At 36.1% G+C, this 18,780-nt stretch overlaps 2 protein-coding genes across 5 annotated transcripts; one reads left to right on the top strand and one right to left on the bottom strand.

Annotated features, from left to right (window-relative positions):
* Positions 1-2,403: 2,403 nt before the first annotated feature.
* Positions 2,404-6,298, top strand: LOC132103670 (tyrosine-protein kinase STYK1-like). Its single transcript, XM_059508766.1, has 9 exons — positions 2,404-2,565; positions 2,701-2,874; positions 3,674-4,000; positions 4,088-4,269; positions 4,740-4,820; positions 4,958-5,166; positions 5,255-5,295; positions 5,419-5,515; positions 5,642-6,298. Exons 1-9 carry the CDS (start codon positions 2,508-2,510, stop codon positions 5,835-5,837), a joined length of 1,365 nt encoding a protein of 454 aa, XP_059364749.1. The 5' UTR covers positions 2,404-2,507; the 3' UTR covers positions 5,838-6,298.
* Positions 6,299-9,422: 3,124 nt separating this feature from the next.
* Positions 9,423-17,764, bottom strand: LOC132103173 (polyhomeotic-like protein 1). Of its 4 annotated transcripts, none has more exons than XM_059508049.1 (15): positions 17,575-17,764; positions 16,910-17,059; positions 16,648-16,758; positions 16,014-16,088; positions 15,705-15,848; positions 15,376-15,534; positions 14,910-14,994; positions 12,991-13,913; positions 12,772-12,910; positions 11,400-11,569; positions 11,187-11,259; positions 11,000-11,087; positions 10,694-10,865; positions 9,785-10,022; positions 9,423-9,699 (listed from the first exon to the last, which is right to left on the bottom strand). In XM_059508049.1, the coding sequence occupies exons 2-15, from the start codon at positions 17,027-17,029 to the stop codon at positions 9,548-9,550; spliced, it is 2,649 nt and encodes an 882-aa protein (XP_059364032.1). In that variant the 5' UTR covers positions 17,030-17,059; positions 17,575-17,764; the 3' UTR covers positions 9,423-9,547. The 4 variants fall into 4 exon arrangements, with proteins under 4 accessions (XP_059364032.1, XP_059364035.1, XP_059364034.1 ...); XM_059508052.1 differs by having other exon boundaries at positions 10,694-10,826; XM_059508051.1 differs by having other exon boundaries at positions 14,910-14,988.
* Positions 17,765-18,780: the final 1,016 nt, after the last annotated feature.

Below are 18,780 nucleotides of genomic sequence, written 5' to 3'. Positions count from 1 at the left end.
ACAGATGTATATATCAGACCAGAAATCCACGATACACTGATTACATGCACTTGCTTTAGTTTTGGCATTTACATTTATAGAATTAAAAAATAATTTACCTTATTTACCTGGGTGTAAAATATTCACCCGGTCTGATAATGTTTGGACCTTAAAGGAACACTCCACTTTTTTTGAAAATAGGCTCATTTTCCAACTCCCCTAGAGTTGAGTTTTACAGTTTTTTAATCCATTCAGCCGGGTACAAAGTGTAGTGTTCCTTTAAAATATTATTCTGTGTTAAATATAAACAATTAGCATGGTCTATAGATTTAGCCAGTAAAGACCTATTTTAAAAATATTGGCCTTTGTCATGTTTGATCACTTTTTATCATATGTATTTATGGCTTGCTGATTAACCGATTTTAACTGGTTAGTGATGCACCTGAATGTTCAATTGTAAGTTCCTACTATGGACTTTTTGAAGTCCTACTTAAAACCATCAGCTGTCAGACACTGAATGCAAGTGCTGACGAAACCGTTTTCATTCTAAACCATAAACAGTAGATGAAAGGTAAACCTGCACACCCTCTTTTACTGTGTTTAATGGAGATTGATTGAGCCAGGAGTTGTGCCCGGATGTCTGAACATCCTAGAGGAACTTGAGGAGCTGGATAATCAGGTTTTGCTTTGGTTATATTCAGGAAGAAGAAGAAAATGTCACATATGCTGAAGATGAGATAAGTTTAACACAAGTGGCCATAAAGGCAGGGTCTGAGCATTTAACTGGATATAGTGCAATTTCATATGGTTTGACAGCAGTAAATAATACTCTGTGAAAGGCAGAATTGGCTCGGCACTATAATAAACCCTTTGGCTGTAAAAAAATGTTTTAGCACTACAGGAAAGGAGGGTGTTACCAACAACAACAAGTGTAGACACAGAGCACAGGTGACCAGGGTGGAGCTAAGTCTCCAACAAAGGTGGGACCTAGACAAACACAAGCAGGCTTAGTATACAGTACACCATAAGAACATTCTCTAGAAACAAGAAAGAGGACAAATAAGATGTACTAATTACACTGTATAACATGGGACAGAGTGATGTATTCAACAACAGGATATCATCTCCATCATGGAAAACTGTCTGAATAGAGACAATCTGAGACACAAACAAAAAAGACTGAGCATCAAGGAGTAAGACAACCAGTGTCCAGCAGGTAGGCCAATACAGACCTGCAGACAAATGTATTTATTGTGAATTAGTTTATATTATAAAGTGCACAGAACACATTTGATGATGTCAAAACATTCCACAATTACATCAAAGAAGGACAAAAGACAGTATATAGAACATTACACTGTTCAAATGTTCGGGGTAAGTGTGATTCTTTGTTGTCATTTTGGAAAGTCCTCAAAATACTCTTTATTTTAATATCATTAAAATTTCAAAAGACTGCTTTCATTTTACAATATATGTGTGTGTGTGTGTGTAATTTAAATTTCAAAGCTGAATTTTCAGCATTAATCCAGTCTTCAGTGTCACATGATCCTTCAGAAATCATGTCTTGATACTTGATATTTTTGGTGGAATATTTTTATAAACTGATTTTTTTGATGACCATAAAGGAATGGCATTTATTTGGAATAGAAATCTCTTTTTTTAACATTGTAAATGTATTTGCTGTCACTTTGAACAACTGAATCTTTGATGAATAAAAGTAAATAAATAAAGGCAAGATATTTATGCATAATATATGTCAGTTGCTTATGCTGGTTTCCTTATGCACCTCTGTGTATATGACGTGTCATTGTGTGGTCTTTGAGAATGAAAAATGCAGACTAACAGGTTGAGCATCAAAATCTAAATAAAAATGCTGCTCCGTGTATGACAGAATTTGAGCTAACACAGCTGCCTTTTACTTTACAGTCATTTAGCACATTTAGCTCTTACAGGCCTAGAAAGAACACATTCATCTAGTAGCACAACACAAATGACAATTACAGCTGTGAACACACACAAAGAATAGCAAATGCTACCACTTTTTGTACTGACATTTAGAAACCATAAGATTGGGTGTTCACTGTTTGCTCACAAATGAAGTCCTCTCATATTGCACACAGAGCACAAGTGTGTAGTGTAGCGTCTTTGAAATTACACTTACAAAACACTCTCATCATGTAAACACATAGAATTCACATATTTACCTGTGAAATATATTTCCTGCTATTTTTCCTTTTTTCTCTCTTTTGTTGTTCCCGAAAAAAAACTATTTTTTACTGGAATGAACACTGAGGATGAGGTGATGATTTGTCTCTATTACCCAAAGCCTTTTATGCTGATTAGAAAGACTGATCATGTTACACTGACCCAGAATTCAGATTTTTTTATACTGCCATTATAAGAGATCCTTAGATCTGACATTGTTTCAGTGTTCTGTGTATTTGGACAACAAGAAATACAGCGCTATTTGGTAAACAAGTAGTTAATTTAAAAAAATCTTTTAAATCCATATTCTGTCTCTGCGCAGGATGGCGACCTCTTCAAGTTCTGTGTATTCTGAGTGTAAACCTGGAGACACATTGTGTGGTGAGTAATCATGTCTGTCAGATAAAACGAAAGCATCGTCACCATTTGATGAGTATGTCTCCTCTCCAAAGTTGTAAGCTAAAATGTAAAAAATATCACTCTTATTCCATGTCAACCTGTGATCTGCTCCCTCAGAGATCCGTGTGTATGAACAGGAAGTGATAATCGTACCGGTGTTGTTTTTGATGAGTTTCTTGGTCACGCTGGTGTTTCTCCTGCTGCTGAAGTTCTGTCCTGAGAAGGTGGATCGCCTGCAACCCAGGTCCAGTCGAGCAACCAGGAATAGGAGAACCTTGCAAGGCATTGATGGTCAGTGTCTACATATATATTCAGAAAACAACATGCCAAGAGTATCATCCATAGATAAAAGTACTATAATAATATTTTAGAGTAGTATTATTTTGGTGGTTAATGTTGGGAATTTATTTATTTATGTTGTATTACTGTCACATGATTATGAAATTATGATAATATACATTCATGTATTTCTTTTCTTCAGTATATTCCCAATTCCCTATTGGGTTTTTATTAAAGATTAAATCCATTCATACCATTAATACTAATTTTAAAGTTTCACTGTTGCTAAAAAATACAATGTTTGCCAATCTTTTACAGTGTTTTCACATTATCTTTTCACATTGTTCACTTGTTCACTTTATTTCTTCTTTAAGGTTTTGGCAGTATATTGTTCAATGTTTTGTGCTATATGCAAAAAACTGGCATGTATGTTATGTTACATGTATGATGCATTTCAAAATTGACTGTAAAGCTAATTACAATAATGTTATTCCTAATTATAACATACATATAGAATGTCTGTAGATACCGCTTATACAGGGATTCAATATTTGCTTTAGTGTTAATGTTGCATCTCAAAAGCAAACCACTGTGTTTGCGTGTCATGGCAAGGGTGTATAAACCACACCTCTAATCTACACATTGAGATATGTTTGCACAAAATGGTTTTGATTCTGACTTCAAGTAAGCAAAAATGATATTTAATGGGTAATAAATTTTAAGTATCCTGTAACATTTTTTTGTTTATACATATACTTTTGATTAATTGAATCCCACCTAAACAACTCTTTTTCTATTTCCTCATACGTAGCTCCTCTGGGTCTGAATGTTCTTGAAGGTGAGACCATAGCAATGGACACTACATCTTACAGCACATTCAACCCAGTTCGAGACTCCTATAGACATGAACATGCCTCATTCAACGCCAACAATGTGGCCTTTACTGATGGCGGAGGCTCTTTTGGCGCCGCAGCTTCAGCCTTCACAAAGCCCAGGGAACTTCCACGACAGCAACTGCCAGAGAAATTCAAAGGGGTGGCTCCTCTCCCAGCATCATACTCACTGAAGTCAGACAGCTCTGTCTCGCTCTACAGGGCTCGTATGGAAAACAGAAATGTGGTGCTGCGTGTCCTTAAAGGTGCCCAAGTAATCAATGACATAGTCATAACGTCTGATTGAGATCTGGATTCCAGTTTCACTCTTCTTTTTTCATTCTTATACTCAGATTCAGCCAGTAAACAGGAAAGTCAGTCATTCTTGGGCTTTGCATCCTTCCTTTCCCAGTTAGGGCCCCATCCCTTCTTACCGGAGCTTCTGGGAGTTATATCCCTGCGAGCTCCTCTCATTACTGTTATTGAAGAGATGGAGAACAGAGATCTGCTCGGATTCCTGTGGAGGTGTAGACAAGTAAGAGGTTTGATCAAGATGTTTTAGAACAGGTAGCAGCTTTGCATTGGTCATAATTCTTATAGGGTCACTGACACAAGGGAGAAAAATGCTAAATCTGAAAAATAAAAGCAAAATAGCAATAAAAATATATGTATTATTATTATTATTATTATTTAAATAATATAAAGTCAATTGGTACAGAGCCCAGGGTTGGTATATACGGGGGAAAAAAATAACTAAATTAGTAAAAAATAAATAAAGCATGACATGCAGCGAAAAAAATTACAAGATATTGTGGCCAATGATTAATAGCTAGTTCCCTTGTTTTAGTTCAATCAAACTAACAGACTGTAGCTACAAGTGAATAAATCATGGGAACAAATTCTTACCTTTTGGCCATGATATCTGTTTGTTTTTTTTGTGCAAATTTTGTGCATCTAAATAAACTTATTTTGTTGCAAATTAATTTGTCATTTGGTATTAAACAGGATAACGTTGGACCAGAGGGCATGTATCAGATGACAGAGAAAAAGATATTCACCATGGCTTCACATGTGTCCTCTGCACTGGTGAGCACAATATTGTTATCATCACTTTCTCAGTGTCAAAATCCAAGCATTCTGGCATATGAAGTGGCAATATAAGCATTAATTGGATGTGATATTTTTGCTTAGTTTCAAGGATGGATATTCTTCTTTCTCTGTAGGACTTTCTCCATAGCAAAGACCTTCTCCACTGCAACATCAAGGCTCGCAGTGTATTGGTCAGCAGGATTTGTACCGCAAAACTCTGGGGGTTGGATGATTTGTATAAGAGGACTTCAGCAAGTGCTGATCACAGTGAAGTTCCTGAGAGAAAAAAGTGGCAGGCTCCTGAGCTATTGGCCAAAAGACCAGCCACTCTAAAAAGTGATGTGTAAGTAAAAAGCACAACACATGTTTTCAGGAAAAACAACATTCACATTTTCACCTCAAATACCTGTATGTCTTCATCTTTTTGACAGTTGGTCATTTGGGCTGCTACTGTATGAAATGGTGACTCTTGGTGAGTCTGCTGTCCTTTTCTTTTGGAATGATTTAAGTTGACTGTATCTTGCTTAGAATGATTAATAAATCTGACCTTTAGCTTCTCTCACATTTTTGTTTATCATATTCTTTATATTTTCAGGTGAGGTCCCCTTTGCTGAAATACCTGCAAAGGAACTTCTACAGTATCATCAGCGAGGGAAAACCCTGAAGAAACCAAACAACTGCTCCAACTCAATGTAAATGCACCTTTAAATTTATTGTTTTATAAAATGATTGTATTGCATTTTTTTCTTTATTGTATTTTAATTTACTGCTAGTGTGCATGTTCAAAATAAATAATTATTGATACTGCTTTTCTCCAGTTACTCACTTATCAAAGCTTGCTGTCAGTGGAAGGAGCACGACCGCCCCTCATTGGCTGAGGTCAGGCGCAAACTCCAATCAGGAGAGAAGAGTGCCAACGACAGCAGCGTCATCCGGGTGCCTGAGCCAATCAATACTGAACAATATCTGAAGGAAGCGGGATATGGAGAATCCAACAACTACACCATTTTCTAAACTCCACATGACTCCACATAAAAACATCACATCTATATGAATATATTATTTTGTGTTTGTGGTGTAAACTGTGCATCTCCAGTGCTTCCTGCTGAGAGATTTGAATGTTGACCAGCCATACTGACATTAAAGAATTTGAATGTATGAAATGTTAATTTTAGAGAATGTTTACAGATATTATCCTTTCTTTAAAACACATTGAACAAATTGCAGTGTTGGCAAATTCTAGGATTTTATTTATGTTGGTCAAATGGCACTTTTGTTGTACAGTTAGATATTTGAACCTGATGCTTTGAAATGGTGTAATATAACACTGAGAAGGTCAAACTTACTTGACTGATATGATCAAGCAAAATTCAAATAATTTGTTCAGGAAAGACAAATTAGCAGTAGAAGAGGGTTGTGACTAGAAAGAATACAGCAAAAACTGGACACTAACAATAAACTGAATTTTCTACCTATTAGATTGTGTTGTATTAATGTCTACACCTACCCCAACCCTAAACATAGCCCTTACAATAATTCAAAATATAGTAATTATTGTTGTACAGTGTGAGAAAAAATGTGCTATACTGATGTGCACATGCCCAGTAGTTTTTGCTGTGTATGCCATCTAGCCTTAACCACATACGAACCAGGTTAATGAAGCAGTCTTGTTTAAAGACACGATTTCCAGCTGACTCAAAGTCTGACTTCAGAGTCTGATTCAAAAATTTTTAACTTCTTTGGATGATTTTACCAAGGCTTGTTTATATGTAACATGTGCATCTTGATTTAATCTCTATTGTATTCCTCTTCAGTCACTGAATCTTCCCCAATTCTTTCAACACATTTTATACAGTAAATAAATATCAAGCACTTTAATCTCTGATATTCTCTGATCTCAATCAAGACCACTATTAAGCCTATGTTATTATTTATCACTGCCTCCTCTTCAGTACCTCTTGTTTTGTCCTGTAACAAAACAAGTCAACTAACCGGCATTAAAATTACTGGGTGAAACTCATGTCATAGTTTCAATTTGCTCGCTCTTTCAGAGTTCTTTAGTGTTCATTCCAAGGATCAATACACATTAGAAAAAGGATAGTTTTTCTTTGTCTTTTTGGCGCCCGGTTGTTGAACAAAAATGTAGGACAAAAAAGGTTGGAAAGAAACCACACCCAACCCATGGCTCATCTCATTGCTCTGTATATTTTTACCGTGACTGCATTATCAAAAACGTAGCCCTGGAAACACTTCAGCAATTCTATTTATTATTACGACATACACTTTTCATATCAGCAGACATGGACTGATACATAATATTCCCACAAAAGCACCGCATCACTGAGACTTTTTGGTGGTGTAAACGATTTATTCTGAAGCAATATTTTAATCGGTGTTCTGTCCGTTTTTACTAAATCAGCATTTTTTAATATTTACCCCAGAATGTTATTTACCTTTATAAAGGCCAACATTTTTGAACTTGCAAAATGTATGCATCATCTTTCATGTCAAATTCTTGTAACTGATAAAGAAATTCGATATACACTACAGGGCTGTTACCAATCAAATTACATTTACACAGCAAAATTACAAATGCAATAATGTTATGAGATAAATGTTTTAAATCAGATTTTGAATATACAATAAGAAATGCATACAGTTGGTGGCGGTAAGACACTTATTCATTCAACGATTCCTTCAAATTGCTGAATCGTTCAGTAACAAAAATGCCCAATGTTGTTTGGACAGTGTGCAAATACTTCTGTTCTGATCCTTGTTTGGAACTATTTTCTTTGGTGAAATAGAACAAAACAGTCAAATCTGTGTCTAAAATGTAAGTAGCATAATACTTAACTATTTTCATCCAGACTAGAGACAATTTTGCAGTAATATGACTATATTAAACATTTTAAGACTTTTAAGCCCTTTTTTAAAAAAGGACCCTGATGTTAACTCACTCCTAGTAACTTGTTGCCACCTACTGGCATAACGATGTAACCTGCAGAAAGACATATTTAAACTCAATCGTAGCAAATCAAATAATCGAAATCAAACCTTTTTAGCTGAATGTTTAAAAATTCACACACACATTTTTTATTTTTATTAAAAGACGTGCATTATCCACTGACAAAGCCATCAATGCAATATAAAACAAGGACCAGAAACTAACGATATTTGACCAACCAGGAAATAAAGACTTAAAGGGAGTATCTGGATGTGAATGTCACATTCTTTATTCATATTTATGCATACAAAGAAACTAATCCATTTTTTTAGAGCACCAGCACACAGGGCTCTCTCTCATAAACATTCACACACTACCTCCTCAGAACGGCACTCAGGTAAAGCTACAAATACTTGTCTATGAAGCTGGTAAATTGTACCCCCAAAAATAATGCTGCTACTTTTTAATACAAATGAAAAGTTTCCTAACCATCTACGGTACAAAAAAAAGTTATTGTTCTAGGATCAGTTATCCAATCACTCCTTCAGTCTGTGATTTAAAAAAAGGAACAAAACCCTACTTCCATTCAGTAATACTGTGTAGTGAGAACATAACTACAGATCTTCCATCTCTCCCAGCCACTGAATAATTAATAGCAGTGAAACAGGAATGCACACATAGAAAGCTTCAGTATGAGATCGCTAATGGCCGCAATGAACATTTTAGATTTCCCGAGTTATAAAGCGTATGGGAATCTAATTATATTAACCTAAATGGCACACCGAAGATAATCAACAATCCCTTTTTCAGTGCTGACCAACCGAAAACTGGCTTTCTAAACAAAAGTAGTGAAATTACATTAAAGGGAAGCCCTAAAGCAGGGATCCTCAAATCTAGCCCACAAGATCTACGTTCCTGCAGAGTTTAGCTCTAACCCTAATCAAACAAACTCGAGTATGCTAATCAATGTCTTCAGGATCATTAAAAAAAATCACAGGTGAGTTTGATCAGGGTTGGAGCTAAACTCTGCAGCGCATTGGCCCTCCAGGACAAGATTTGAGGAACCCTGGCCTAAAGGAAGATCCAGCTGTCAGAGGCAACGTACTTGTTTTTTTATAAAGGCAACTTATTCACATCTTTGACTCTGATAGTCAAAAGCACTACAGGTATAACATTGATTACTGTCTCTAATGTCATTATCAGTCATACTTTGATTACTATTGTTTAACATAACTGACAAACACAAAAAGACACAAACATACTGACTTAAATGCTACACGTTTACAGTGACTGGTTCAAATAAGAGATGCGAGGCTCACAAGCCCATTCAAACACTGCCAATATTTTATATATGTAGCACATCCAAATTATTGTGTTTATCACCTCCAAACTAATCGATTCTGTCATTTAAATATTATACATTATCATCTTAGTGCTATTGTTTCCCTTTAGGATCACTCTCATTCTTTTTTTTTTTTTTTAAGAACAGTTTGAGAACAGGACAAATTAAAGTGAGAACTAGTCAGCTCCAATCTAGCCATCATTGAAAACAATATCATTAAAAAATCCAGGCTTTCACATTTTAACAAAAATACTACAGTAAATAATTTGCTTTTAATAAGGCATCACTTGTTTTCCCCCCTCAGATCTCCCCCTTATTAATCTCTAGGTCAGCCATAAAATCTAATGTCTTTTCATGCCCATCAGTTTCAGTTTCTCAGGCTGGTGACAGAAGTATAAAGCTCTTATCCTGCTGCATCTCTCTCTCTCCGTCTCTCGTTCAATCCTTCAGGCTGTTGATAGAAGCACAGATTTTGAGGGCAGGACCGAGTTTGATGTTCATGGTGGACATAAGATGCTCTTCCTTAAGTAGCATCAGTGCCTGCCCATCAATCTCCTGTGACAAGAACTGGGATGCCAGGTCCTCACAACCTGACAAGAGATGGAGGAGCACATGATATAATAAATATAGAGGTGAACAGAACACATATATCCAGAGGAGCATCAGAAAACTTACCTTGAAGAGAAGAAATGAACTGACACACTTCCTCCACACTCCAGTGAGACGGGTTGCCAGATAGGAAGTGGTTCTCATCCACTGGGAGGCCACTTGGTGCTGTGTCATCCAACTGAGGGCCATAGTGGGTTGGTCTTGGGCATGAGAAGGACGAGCCGGGAGAGAGTGACAGGAAGTCTTCCTCTTCCTCACCCTCACAGCTGGAGATGTCCTCAGAACGACTAGATTCTGAACGACACTGCAAAAGAGAAAAACAGAATTATTTCAAATGTTTTAAAACCGTGGATATTAAAAGTATGATTTTCAGTTCCCCTTTGTGTGACTTTGTATATCTGCACTGTTGTTAAAAAGTTTTTTTTTTTTTGTATATGTTTTTGAAAGTCTCTTATGCTTACCAAATCTACATTAACTTAATTAAAATTGCATTCAAAACAGTAACATTACACAATATTATTACAATCTAAAATAATATTTTTTTTATTTTCATATATTTTAAAATGTAATTTATTCTTGTGATGGAAAGGCTGAATTTTCAGCAGGTATTACTCCAGTCTTCTGTGTCACACGATTCTTCAGAAATCATTCTAATATGCTGATTTGGTGCTCATTAAACATTATCATTATTAAAAATATTGAAAACAGTTTTAATATATTTTTGTGGAAACAGTGATACATTTATTTCAGGATCCTTTAAGGAATACAAAGTTCACAAGAACAGCATTTATTTGAAATATAATTTTTTGTAACATTATATATGTCTTTACCATAACTTTTCATATTAAATGCATCCTTGCCAAATAAAAGTATTTACATAAAATCTTAGTGACTCTAAACTTTTGAACGGTAGTGTACATAAGATTTTAATTGGATTGTCTTATAATCAGGTTGCTGTAATGTCCATTATCTCACCTTTACGGGAAGATGCCTGCCTGTTATTTTAGCACAGGCGATCTCAGAGCTGCTTCTGCGAGGACCTCTGCGTCTAGCAATAACATCCTGCACAGCAGGGGCCCCTGGTGGCCGTTCTACACCCTCAAGACCCCTACTAACACGGTAGTGGTTACTGCAGCTGACATTGTACCTGAATGAAAAGGTTTGGGTGCAAATACAACAATACACAGCACATACTCATTCAGGTAATTCAAAATTAATTAGATTTTTTATTAAAAAGGCATTTTAAAAATCTATCAATGATTGGGGTGATTTTGGTCTTACCTCTTGGCACAGGTTTTGGAACAGAAGCGCTTGGATCGTCTGAACTGGTTGGCTGGTGCAAATCTTAGACAGTATTCGCACTTTAACTCTGTTAACGATACAAAGGCACAATATGCAAGAGATTATGCCTGAACAACTTCATTGTAGTAAATATTTTTCCACAAAACTTTGAAACACAAAAACTCACTATCAGAGCGGATGTTCTCTGGATGTAGGATGGGTGGAACAGCCACAGGAAGTTCTTTCACTGGCCCAGTCACCTGTCAATCAGAAGGAAAAGTTCATGTGTGTTTTAATCTTCTCAGATCTTTGGTCCTTTAAATCACTAACGCTGGATTATCTTTCTTTTGTGGTCTAGATAAATCTAAAAATTAGATTTGTATTTAGCAGAGAGACTCACAGGGAAAGGTTCGGCTCCCTCCTGGATAACAAAGCCTTCAATGAGGTGAGTGAGAACCTGAGGTTTGACCACAGCCTGTGGGACAGGTGCTCGATCACCCTGTCCTCCTCCACGGGGGAGAGGGAGAGAAAGAGAGAGGGTAGGAGGAGAGGAGAACGCCATCTCTGGGACTAAACAACAAATACACAAGGAAAAACTGATTGTTCAGAAGAGCACAACATTAATATAAATGAGAAAACAAAATAGAGACAGAACAGTATTTCCTGCACTACTTCATAAACATATTAAATTATAAAAAGACATGCTTATTACATTTTAGAATTATATTTACATTCGTTATATTATTAGATTTACATTAGACGCAAACTTGCAGTAGGATTTGGATGTGACAAGAACACGTCAAAAAGAACAAATCATCATGTCAGTCTCAAAACTGGGGCATCACCATGTTATAATGTAGTTGAAAAAATAAATATTCCTTTTGAGATTTTTTTAAAGATTACATTTAACAACATTAATAAATGATTAGTGAGTGAGTGTTGATGGCAGAGGTAATGTAATGATAGATATTGAGGGAAGTGAGCATCAACCAACAACAGGAAAAAAATGATGATAACCAAAATGGAACCTATATATATTGTGCAACTATAATAATTACTGTATGGTTATTCATTTGCAAATGTGTGTGTAAAGATACACAAAGTTTAAAAATACATTTTAAAAAGTATGAATTAAAACTTTGAATCAAAATGTGACCAGCAACACTTCCATTTTTAACCACATAGGCTATATTTATTAATTACAGTATAAAAAAAAAAATTATATATATATATATATATATATATATATATATATATATAGTGGATATATACCGTAATGGAGAGTTTCCTATAAATTGTAAATTATTTTATATATATATATATATATATATATATATATATATATATATATATATATATATATATATATATATATATATAGATAAAAATATAAATATAATTTATAAATTTAAAATATAATTTACAATTTATAGGAACTTCTCCATTTTAATATATAAATGCTATTTATTCCTATAATGACACATTTTTTTTTATTATAAATGTTTTAAACAGTTGTGCTGCTTAATGTTTTTGTGGAAACCAAGGCACATTTTTTACAGGATTCTTTCATAAGAGAGTATGTGCAAAAGAACATAATTTGTTTCGAATAGAATTCTTTTGTTATATTATAAATGTGTTTACTCTTACTTTTGATCAATTAACTATAACCTTGCTCGCTACAAGTATTTATTTCTTTAAAAAAATCTTACTGACCCAAACCTTTGACATGTAGTGTATTATTATTATTAAGAAGCATTTTGCCTATGGCTCACCTGTATCTAGTGAGGGAGCTGGTGAGAGAGGAGGAGCAGAGTCTTGCATTGACGGACTTGCATTAACGGCCTCGGCTGACATCTCATGGGGTAAATCGGATTCAGATTTTCTTTTTAACGGAGCAATCCCAGTCTTCGTCTATAAGAGAAGGATCTTCGCTTGAGTGTCACAGAATGGACAGACCATAGGGAAAGAGAGTTCAGCCATTATCTACTAACCTGAGCTGGTCCATACTGAATGAAAACAGAATCTCCAGAGTTATTCTGTCCATCCATCGAGTGTGTGACCGAAGCGGGATTACCCTGACTCAACGCTGGGCTCTGATTGGTTTGCATCGGAGACATTGGCAGGGCACTTTGGGCTGTTTTAAGGCACATGCCGGCTCCGCCAGTTTCCACAGCAGTCACCATAGTAACAACATTATTGACAGGCATGACAGCCGTGGCGTCCTGCTGGGCACAACAGGTCCGAGCCTGGGCCACTGCTAAAGCCTGGGAGTTTCCTAGCGCGCTCTGCCTTGCTCCAACCAGCTGAACTGGGACGTGGGGAGGGTGATGGCCTCCCATGGCCTGGCCATTGTTGGGTGGTGCTGGGAGAATGGGAGGTGGGTGGCGAGGGGGCATCTGCACTGGCAGCCGATGCCCCTGAGCAGTTTTCGGTTGAATGGGCACATGTCCCGTTCCATGAGCCAGTTTTTCAGTGCTCAGATTTGCCCCAGTCTGCTGGAGTGGCTGCACAACTAACGTCTGGGCAGTCAAGTTAGATTTGGTTGCCACAGTGCCCATCGGATAGCCTTGAGAAGAGGTAGGAACATTGGAGGTGGGCACCAGGATGTGGGTTACAGTGGCCGTAGCAGCTGGTACTCCTCGAGCTTGGCACAAGCCAGATTGAGAAAGGAGGAGCTGGGAGAGAGGGAGCGAGGGGGTGGGCGAGGAGGACGAAGGATTGGAGGAACCTCCTGCTTGCTGTGGGTTGACAGCGGATTGGTTAGCACCCTTCACGTTGAGGCCAGGAACGCTGGGATTGGTGGCATTGGAGCAGTTTTGCAGTTTGGTGTTGGCGAGCGGTTGAGTCTGTGGTTGGATCTGCTGGGCTGACTGTCCAAACTGCTGCTGAGTTTGCTGATTAAGCGGGAATGAGCCTTAAAGGTCAGTGAGAGAAAGAGAAACTACAGTTCATTTCACAGTCAATGCATTTGGGAATGATTGTAACAGACATATACATCTAGGAATTTGATATGCAATACAAGGCAGAAAAAAAATAGGGAGTGATTGTGTACGTGTATTATTATGCCTTGTAAAATTAAACAATTGGCTTTCTGTGACATTTGGTAATAGATGTGTTAATATTTAAACTTGACAGATAAGGACAGTTATTTAGATGACTAACAGATGAAGTTGTTTGAAATTGCAAGAATGGCTTTTGATTGTCTTGGTAATATCATTAAGAATAAGTTGAAAATTACAAGCCAGTCTGAAATGTTTTGCCATTGTTTTGTTTTTTTCTCGGCAAAAGTGTTTATGAATGTTGTTGTCATGAAGTTTCCTCTAAAATTATAATAAGTGCAAAACGTTCAGCAATTATTGCATATATTCTTTGTAAATAAAACCTATCATCCTATTTTTTTATTACGGTTATTCAAAACTTTGGGGTGGATAAGGGTTTTAAATGAGTGAAATATCTGAGATTTAGTATCTTATGCTCACCAGAAATGTATTTATTTGATTACAAATACAGTAAAAACAAATACAAATACACATAAATAAATAAAAACAATTATAAAACAAAGTATCTGTCATTGCTTAAAAAAAGATCCCAAACTCATGAATGGGTACGTGTGAAAAAAATAAATAAATAAATAATTGTTTAAATATATTATTGTTTAAAAAATAAATAAAATGATACTATATAAAATGAAAAACATGTTAACATATTTATAATAATAATAATAAAAGATTAATACTAAGATTAGAAATACAAACTAAACTAAATTCTAAATATACAATTTAAAAAATTAATAAAAAATAATGTTTGTGTGCTGGAGCAGGGCAAGTACAATCTAAACAACAGGCTAGACTGGCCAAGCAGAAAAAAAACATATTTTTAAGCCCTTTAATATCTTCATTTTAATCCTCACCACTTGTTTCCTTCCTGTCTGCAAACTCGGTCTTCACAGTAGCCACCCTTGGAGTGGAAACGCAACGCATAGCCAAGTTCTGCACCTTAAAAATTGCAGACAGACAAAGGGTAAATAATGAAACGTGTGAAAGGAAGAAGGGTACACCAACATCACACTGAACAATTATTTTAACACTACGGTCTAACCAGATTTCTACCAACAAGAAATATTTTATTCAAAAAACTGACAGTGAAATGCTATGAAACAAATTATATTTGATGTTTAATATACAGTTATATTCCTCAGGATTTTAGACCAATAAGATCTGATCGTGGACAAAGAAAGAAACAAAAACCATAAAAACAGGTTTCATTGCATGGTGAAGTTGCTTAGGAAATAGGAATTATCACTTATTACACTGTCCCAGATTATGGCACAGTTTAAATGTCAAAAAAACAAAAACATATAAGGCCAAATGTCACACCTGATCATTGTCTGGCTGGTTACTTGAGGATGTGGGAACGGTTTCCTGTTGCTGCTGGGATTGCTGCTGTTGGGCAACCGTTGCAACAGCAGCTGTCGCCGTGCCACCAGGCATGAAAATGAGCTGAGGGGTGAGAGGTGCCCTGAGAGAGCGGTTTACCTGTGAGTGGTGAGAGCAGTAAAATTACTCCCTCAGGAAAAGAGTGAGCTTGGATAAACAATTAACGTCACCAGGTGAACACTTTTATACTGTTGTACAGTGTTATTACAAGCTGTAAAAACACATTAGGCCTTGGTCTGGATTTAAGTGCACTCTGACAATACACTTACTCTCAGGTACATCTGACCCTGTCCACCTGAGTTTCCACCCAACAAAACTGACTGACTAAGGGCTGTTGATGTAGCAGAGGTGGCAGGTCCCACTGGACGAGGGTTTGTTATGGTCCCTCCACCAGAGGTGGTACTTAAGTTTACCTAAAAAAAAAAAAAGCACACCATAGATCAGCTCTATTTAATAAAACGTTCCAAAATTAACATCAAACAAACATAAGTTCATTTTCATAAACAAATAATTAGAACTGGCATAGTTGTAATTTCCATTAGCAATGTCACACATTTAATAGATTTAAAACAACTCACTGTGCCTTGCGCTGAACTAGCTTGAGAGACACTGTTACTGGGAGAGCTGGACTGACGACTGGCTGCAAGAGTTGCCTGAAAGTATAGAAAGGAAATATCTCAGGGTGGAATACTGGAAAAAAGACATTTGTAGAATAAAAATATAGATGGAACACTTTTTGGTGTAAAAATAACATTTATGAAAAAATAAATTTTATTGAATGTTTTTAATAACAACAATAATAATGTTAATTATGGTAAATCCATTATATTAATAGAAATATAACCATTATTAGCAATTATATTTTTATACCTCCATATTAATACATTTCCATTTGCAATAAATAATTGGAAAGTTTACAACTGCTGTGTAACTACTTAAAGGCTATGAATTCATAAACACTTTGCTGAAAAACAATTACAATAAAATATGGTTCAAAAAATGCTTTTGTATTGAATATAAGACATGTTAATTCGTATATCAGCCATTACACCAGACATCTTTTTGTATATTATTGCATTTGTATATCATTGCTTTTTTGTTGATTTTGATTACTTCCATTGTCCTCATTTGTAAGTCACTTTGGATAAAAATGTAATATAACTAATAATTTTTGTGGATTTTGCTTGATATGATTTACTGACTGAGTCTGACCTGTTGCACAGCAGCCAGGTTATGGAGTTGAGCGCTGTTGATCTGCTGCTGCAGCATCAGTTGCTGGAAGTACTGAGCTGCATTGGGCTGTCTCTGTAATGCTTGTAGTGCCTGGAAAAATATTTATAAGTACAGACAACTACATTTCCCCCAATTCAATACACAATTAAAATCACACAGATGCATTGATGGAAATAAGTGATTTAAATTACACTTCTACAGTTTGGCTGTTAGTGGAGTTTGCAGTGGATTTGTGACCCACCTGCACAGCTTGCCTTTCATAAAGAGACATCTGAGCTATCTGAGGGGGGCGGGAGTTGCCCCCTGATGCTGCGCTGCTATTGGCTGAGCTGGAGTTGGTCTGGTCTTCTCCAGCCTCCATGCTCACTGGATGAACGACCAGTCAATCAAACTTTGTAATAGAACACCAGATAGAGAGAAAATATGAATAAACAAATGATTTAGAAGAGGTTTATGCTTACCTGTTTCATAAAAAATGAATTTAAACAGCTAATTATAATCAAAACAAAGAAGTAGAAAAACACGTTCGCACATGCACACTTGTTAGAGCACACATGTCTGTTAAAATCTTTCGATAGAATATCTTAAAAACAACAAAACAATGTTACATAGTTTTACTGTATATAACATTAGAAATTAATATATACATGTTAATGTAATCTGTCATCTGCGGGTGATAAATGTTCGGGGTTCTGCTGCATTATTTCTGTGCAATATATTCACCTTTCACCATGTTGCGAAGCATACTATACTAAATAATATCATGCACAATTATTTATTTCCATATGTGTACAAGCAGAAGCAATGTATTGGGTGAAAACAGACACCTCCACCCCCAGTATCTCATCCGCTGCTGCAAAAATGTTGGCGAAGTGGCGACTCCCAAAGTGCAAAACAGAATTTTACCTCTCAGCGATCGGCACTGTTTTGTCTTGCCTGTGTCGTAATGGAAACAACCACCCCTGGCTGAGGCCACGGTGCTTATGATATCGATATAATATAGTTCCAGTGTTTATTTTTTGCTTTTGCAAGTATTGTTGGAATTCTCCAAACAACGGTGATTGCGATGGGGCTCAAAAAAGCGACGAAGCCCCGCCCCGCCCCCCGCACTGTTTACTATACTTTTTCCGGCGCCAAAAATGACGTGCAAGATAGCGGCATTAATTACACAAAAGTCTGCTCGTCTGTCTGTCTATTTCTGTCTGTACAATAAATAAATGAATACATACCTGCAATAAATACGCTAATACAGGTTAAGGATTACAAAAATAGATTAAAAATAATAATAATAGCGTAAAACAAGCTCTTGAGTTTTAAATCAAACATTTTGATTTCTTAAATAACAAGTAAAAATATTATGTATATATGTCAAAAATAAATAAATTAAAGGTGGAAAGAAAACGACTAATAAATGTGTCAGATAAAGACTTTTGCAAGGGCTCATTTGCAATATGGACTGACCTGTTATTCAGCTGACGTCTAAACTGACGATATAAGCATATATGAATTTCCCTAATGCTTATGTTTTTATAGGTGTAAAGAATTTTAAAGATTAAAAACATGGGGTTTCAAGATCCAGAGTGGGTGAATTGAAAGTTGGGAGCTGGAAGAAGAGAAATTGGTTGAATGGACAGACGGTACGGGATGATGATGACTTTTACTTGATGCTCACGTCATGTTTAGATGGGTGAGAAGATAAATTACATTTGAGATTAATTTAGGTTTAAGGGCAAAAGTTGATGACTTTACAAATTGCAGGTTGGGGAACCATGCTGGAGTATACTAATAAACTGTATTGTAATTTTAATAACAAAATGCATTGTATCCAGAGCTGATCCTCCCAATACGCAAAGTACACAACCTGCGTAGGGCCCCCAGATGTCTAGGATCGGCACTGATTGTATCACTTCAACATATAATCACTTTCTATGAGATATTCACTGTGCATTTTAAGCAATATGTAAATAAAATGTTTTAAGACCAGTGAAAGACAAAAATGTCATGTCTTTTCAATTCAACAACTAATAAGCTAATAAAGATTCCTATACAAACAGGAAACATATATAAATTAAATGTCAGCCCACTTATTTCTCTATTCTCTTGTCGGTAAAT

Source organism: Carassius carassius, chromosome 24 (genome assembly GCF_963082965.1).
Source record: "Carassius carassius chromosome 24, fCarCar2.1, whole genome shotgun sequence".
NCBI lineage: Eukaryota > Metazoa > Chordata > Actinopteri > Cypriniformes > Cyprinidae > Carassius > Carassius carassius.
This window is presented reverse-complemented; position numbering and strand designations above follow the sequence as displayed.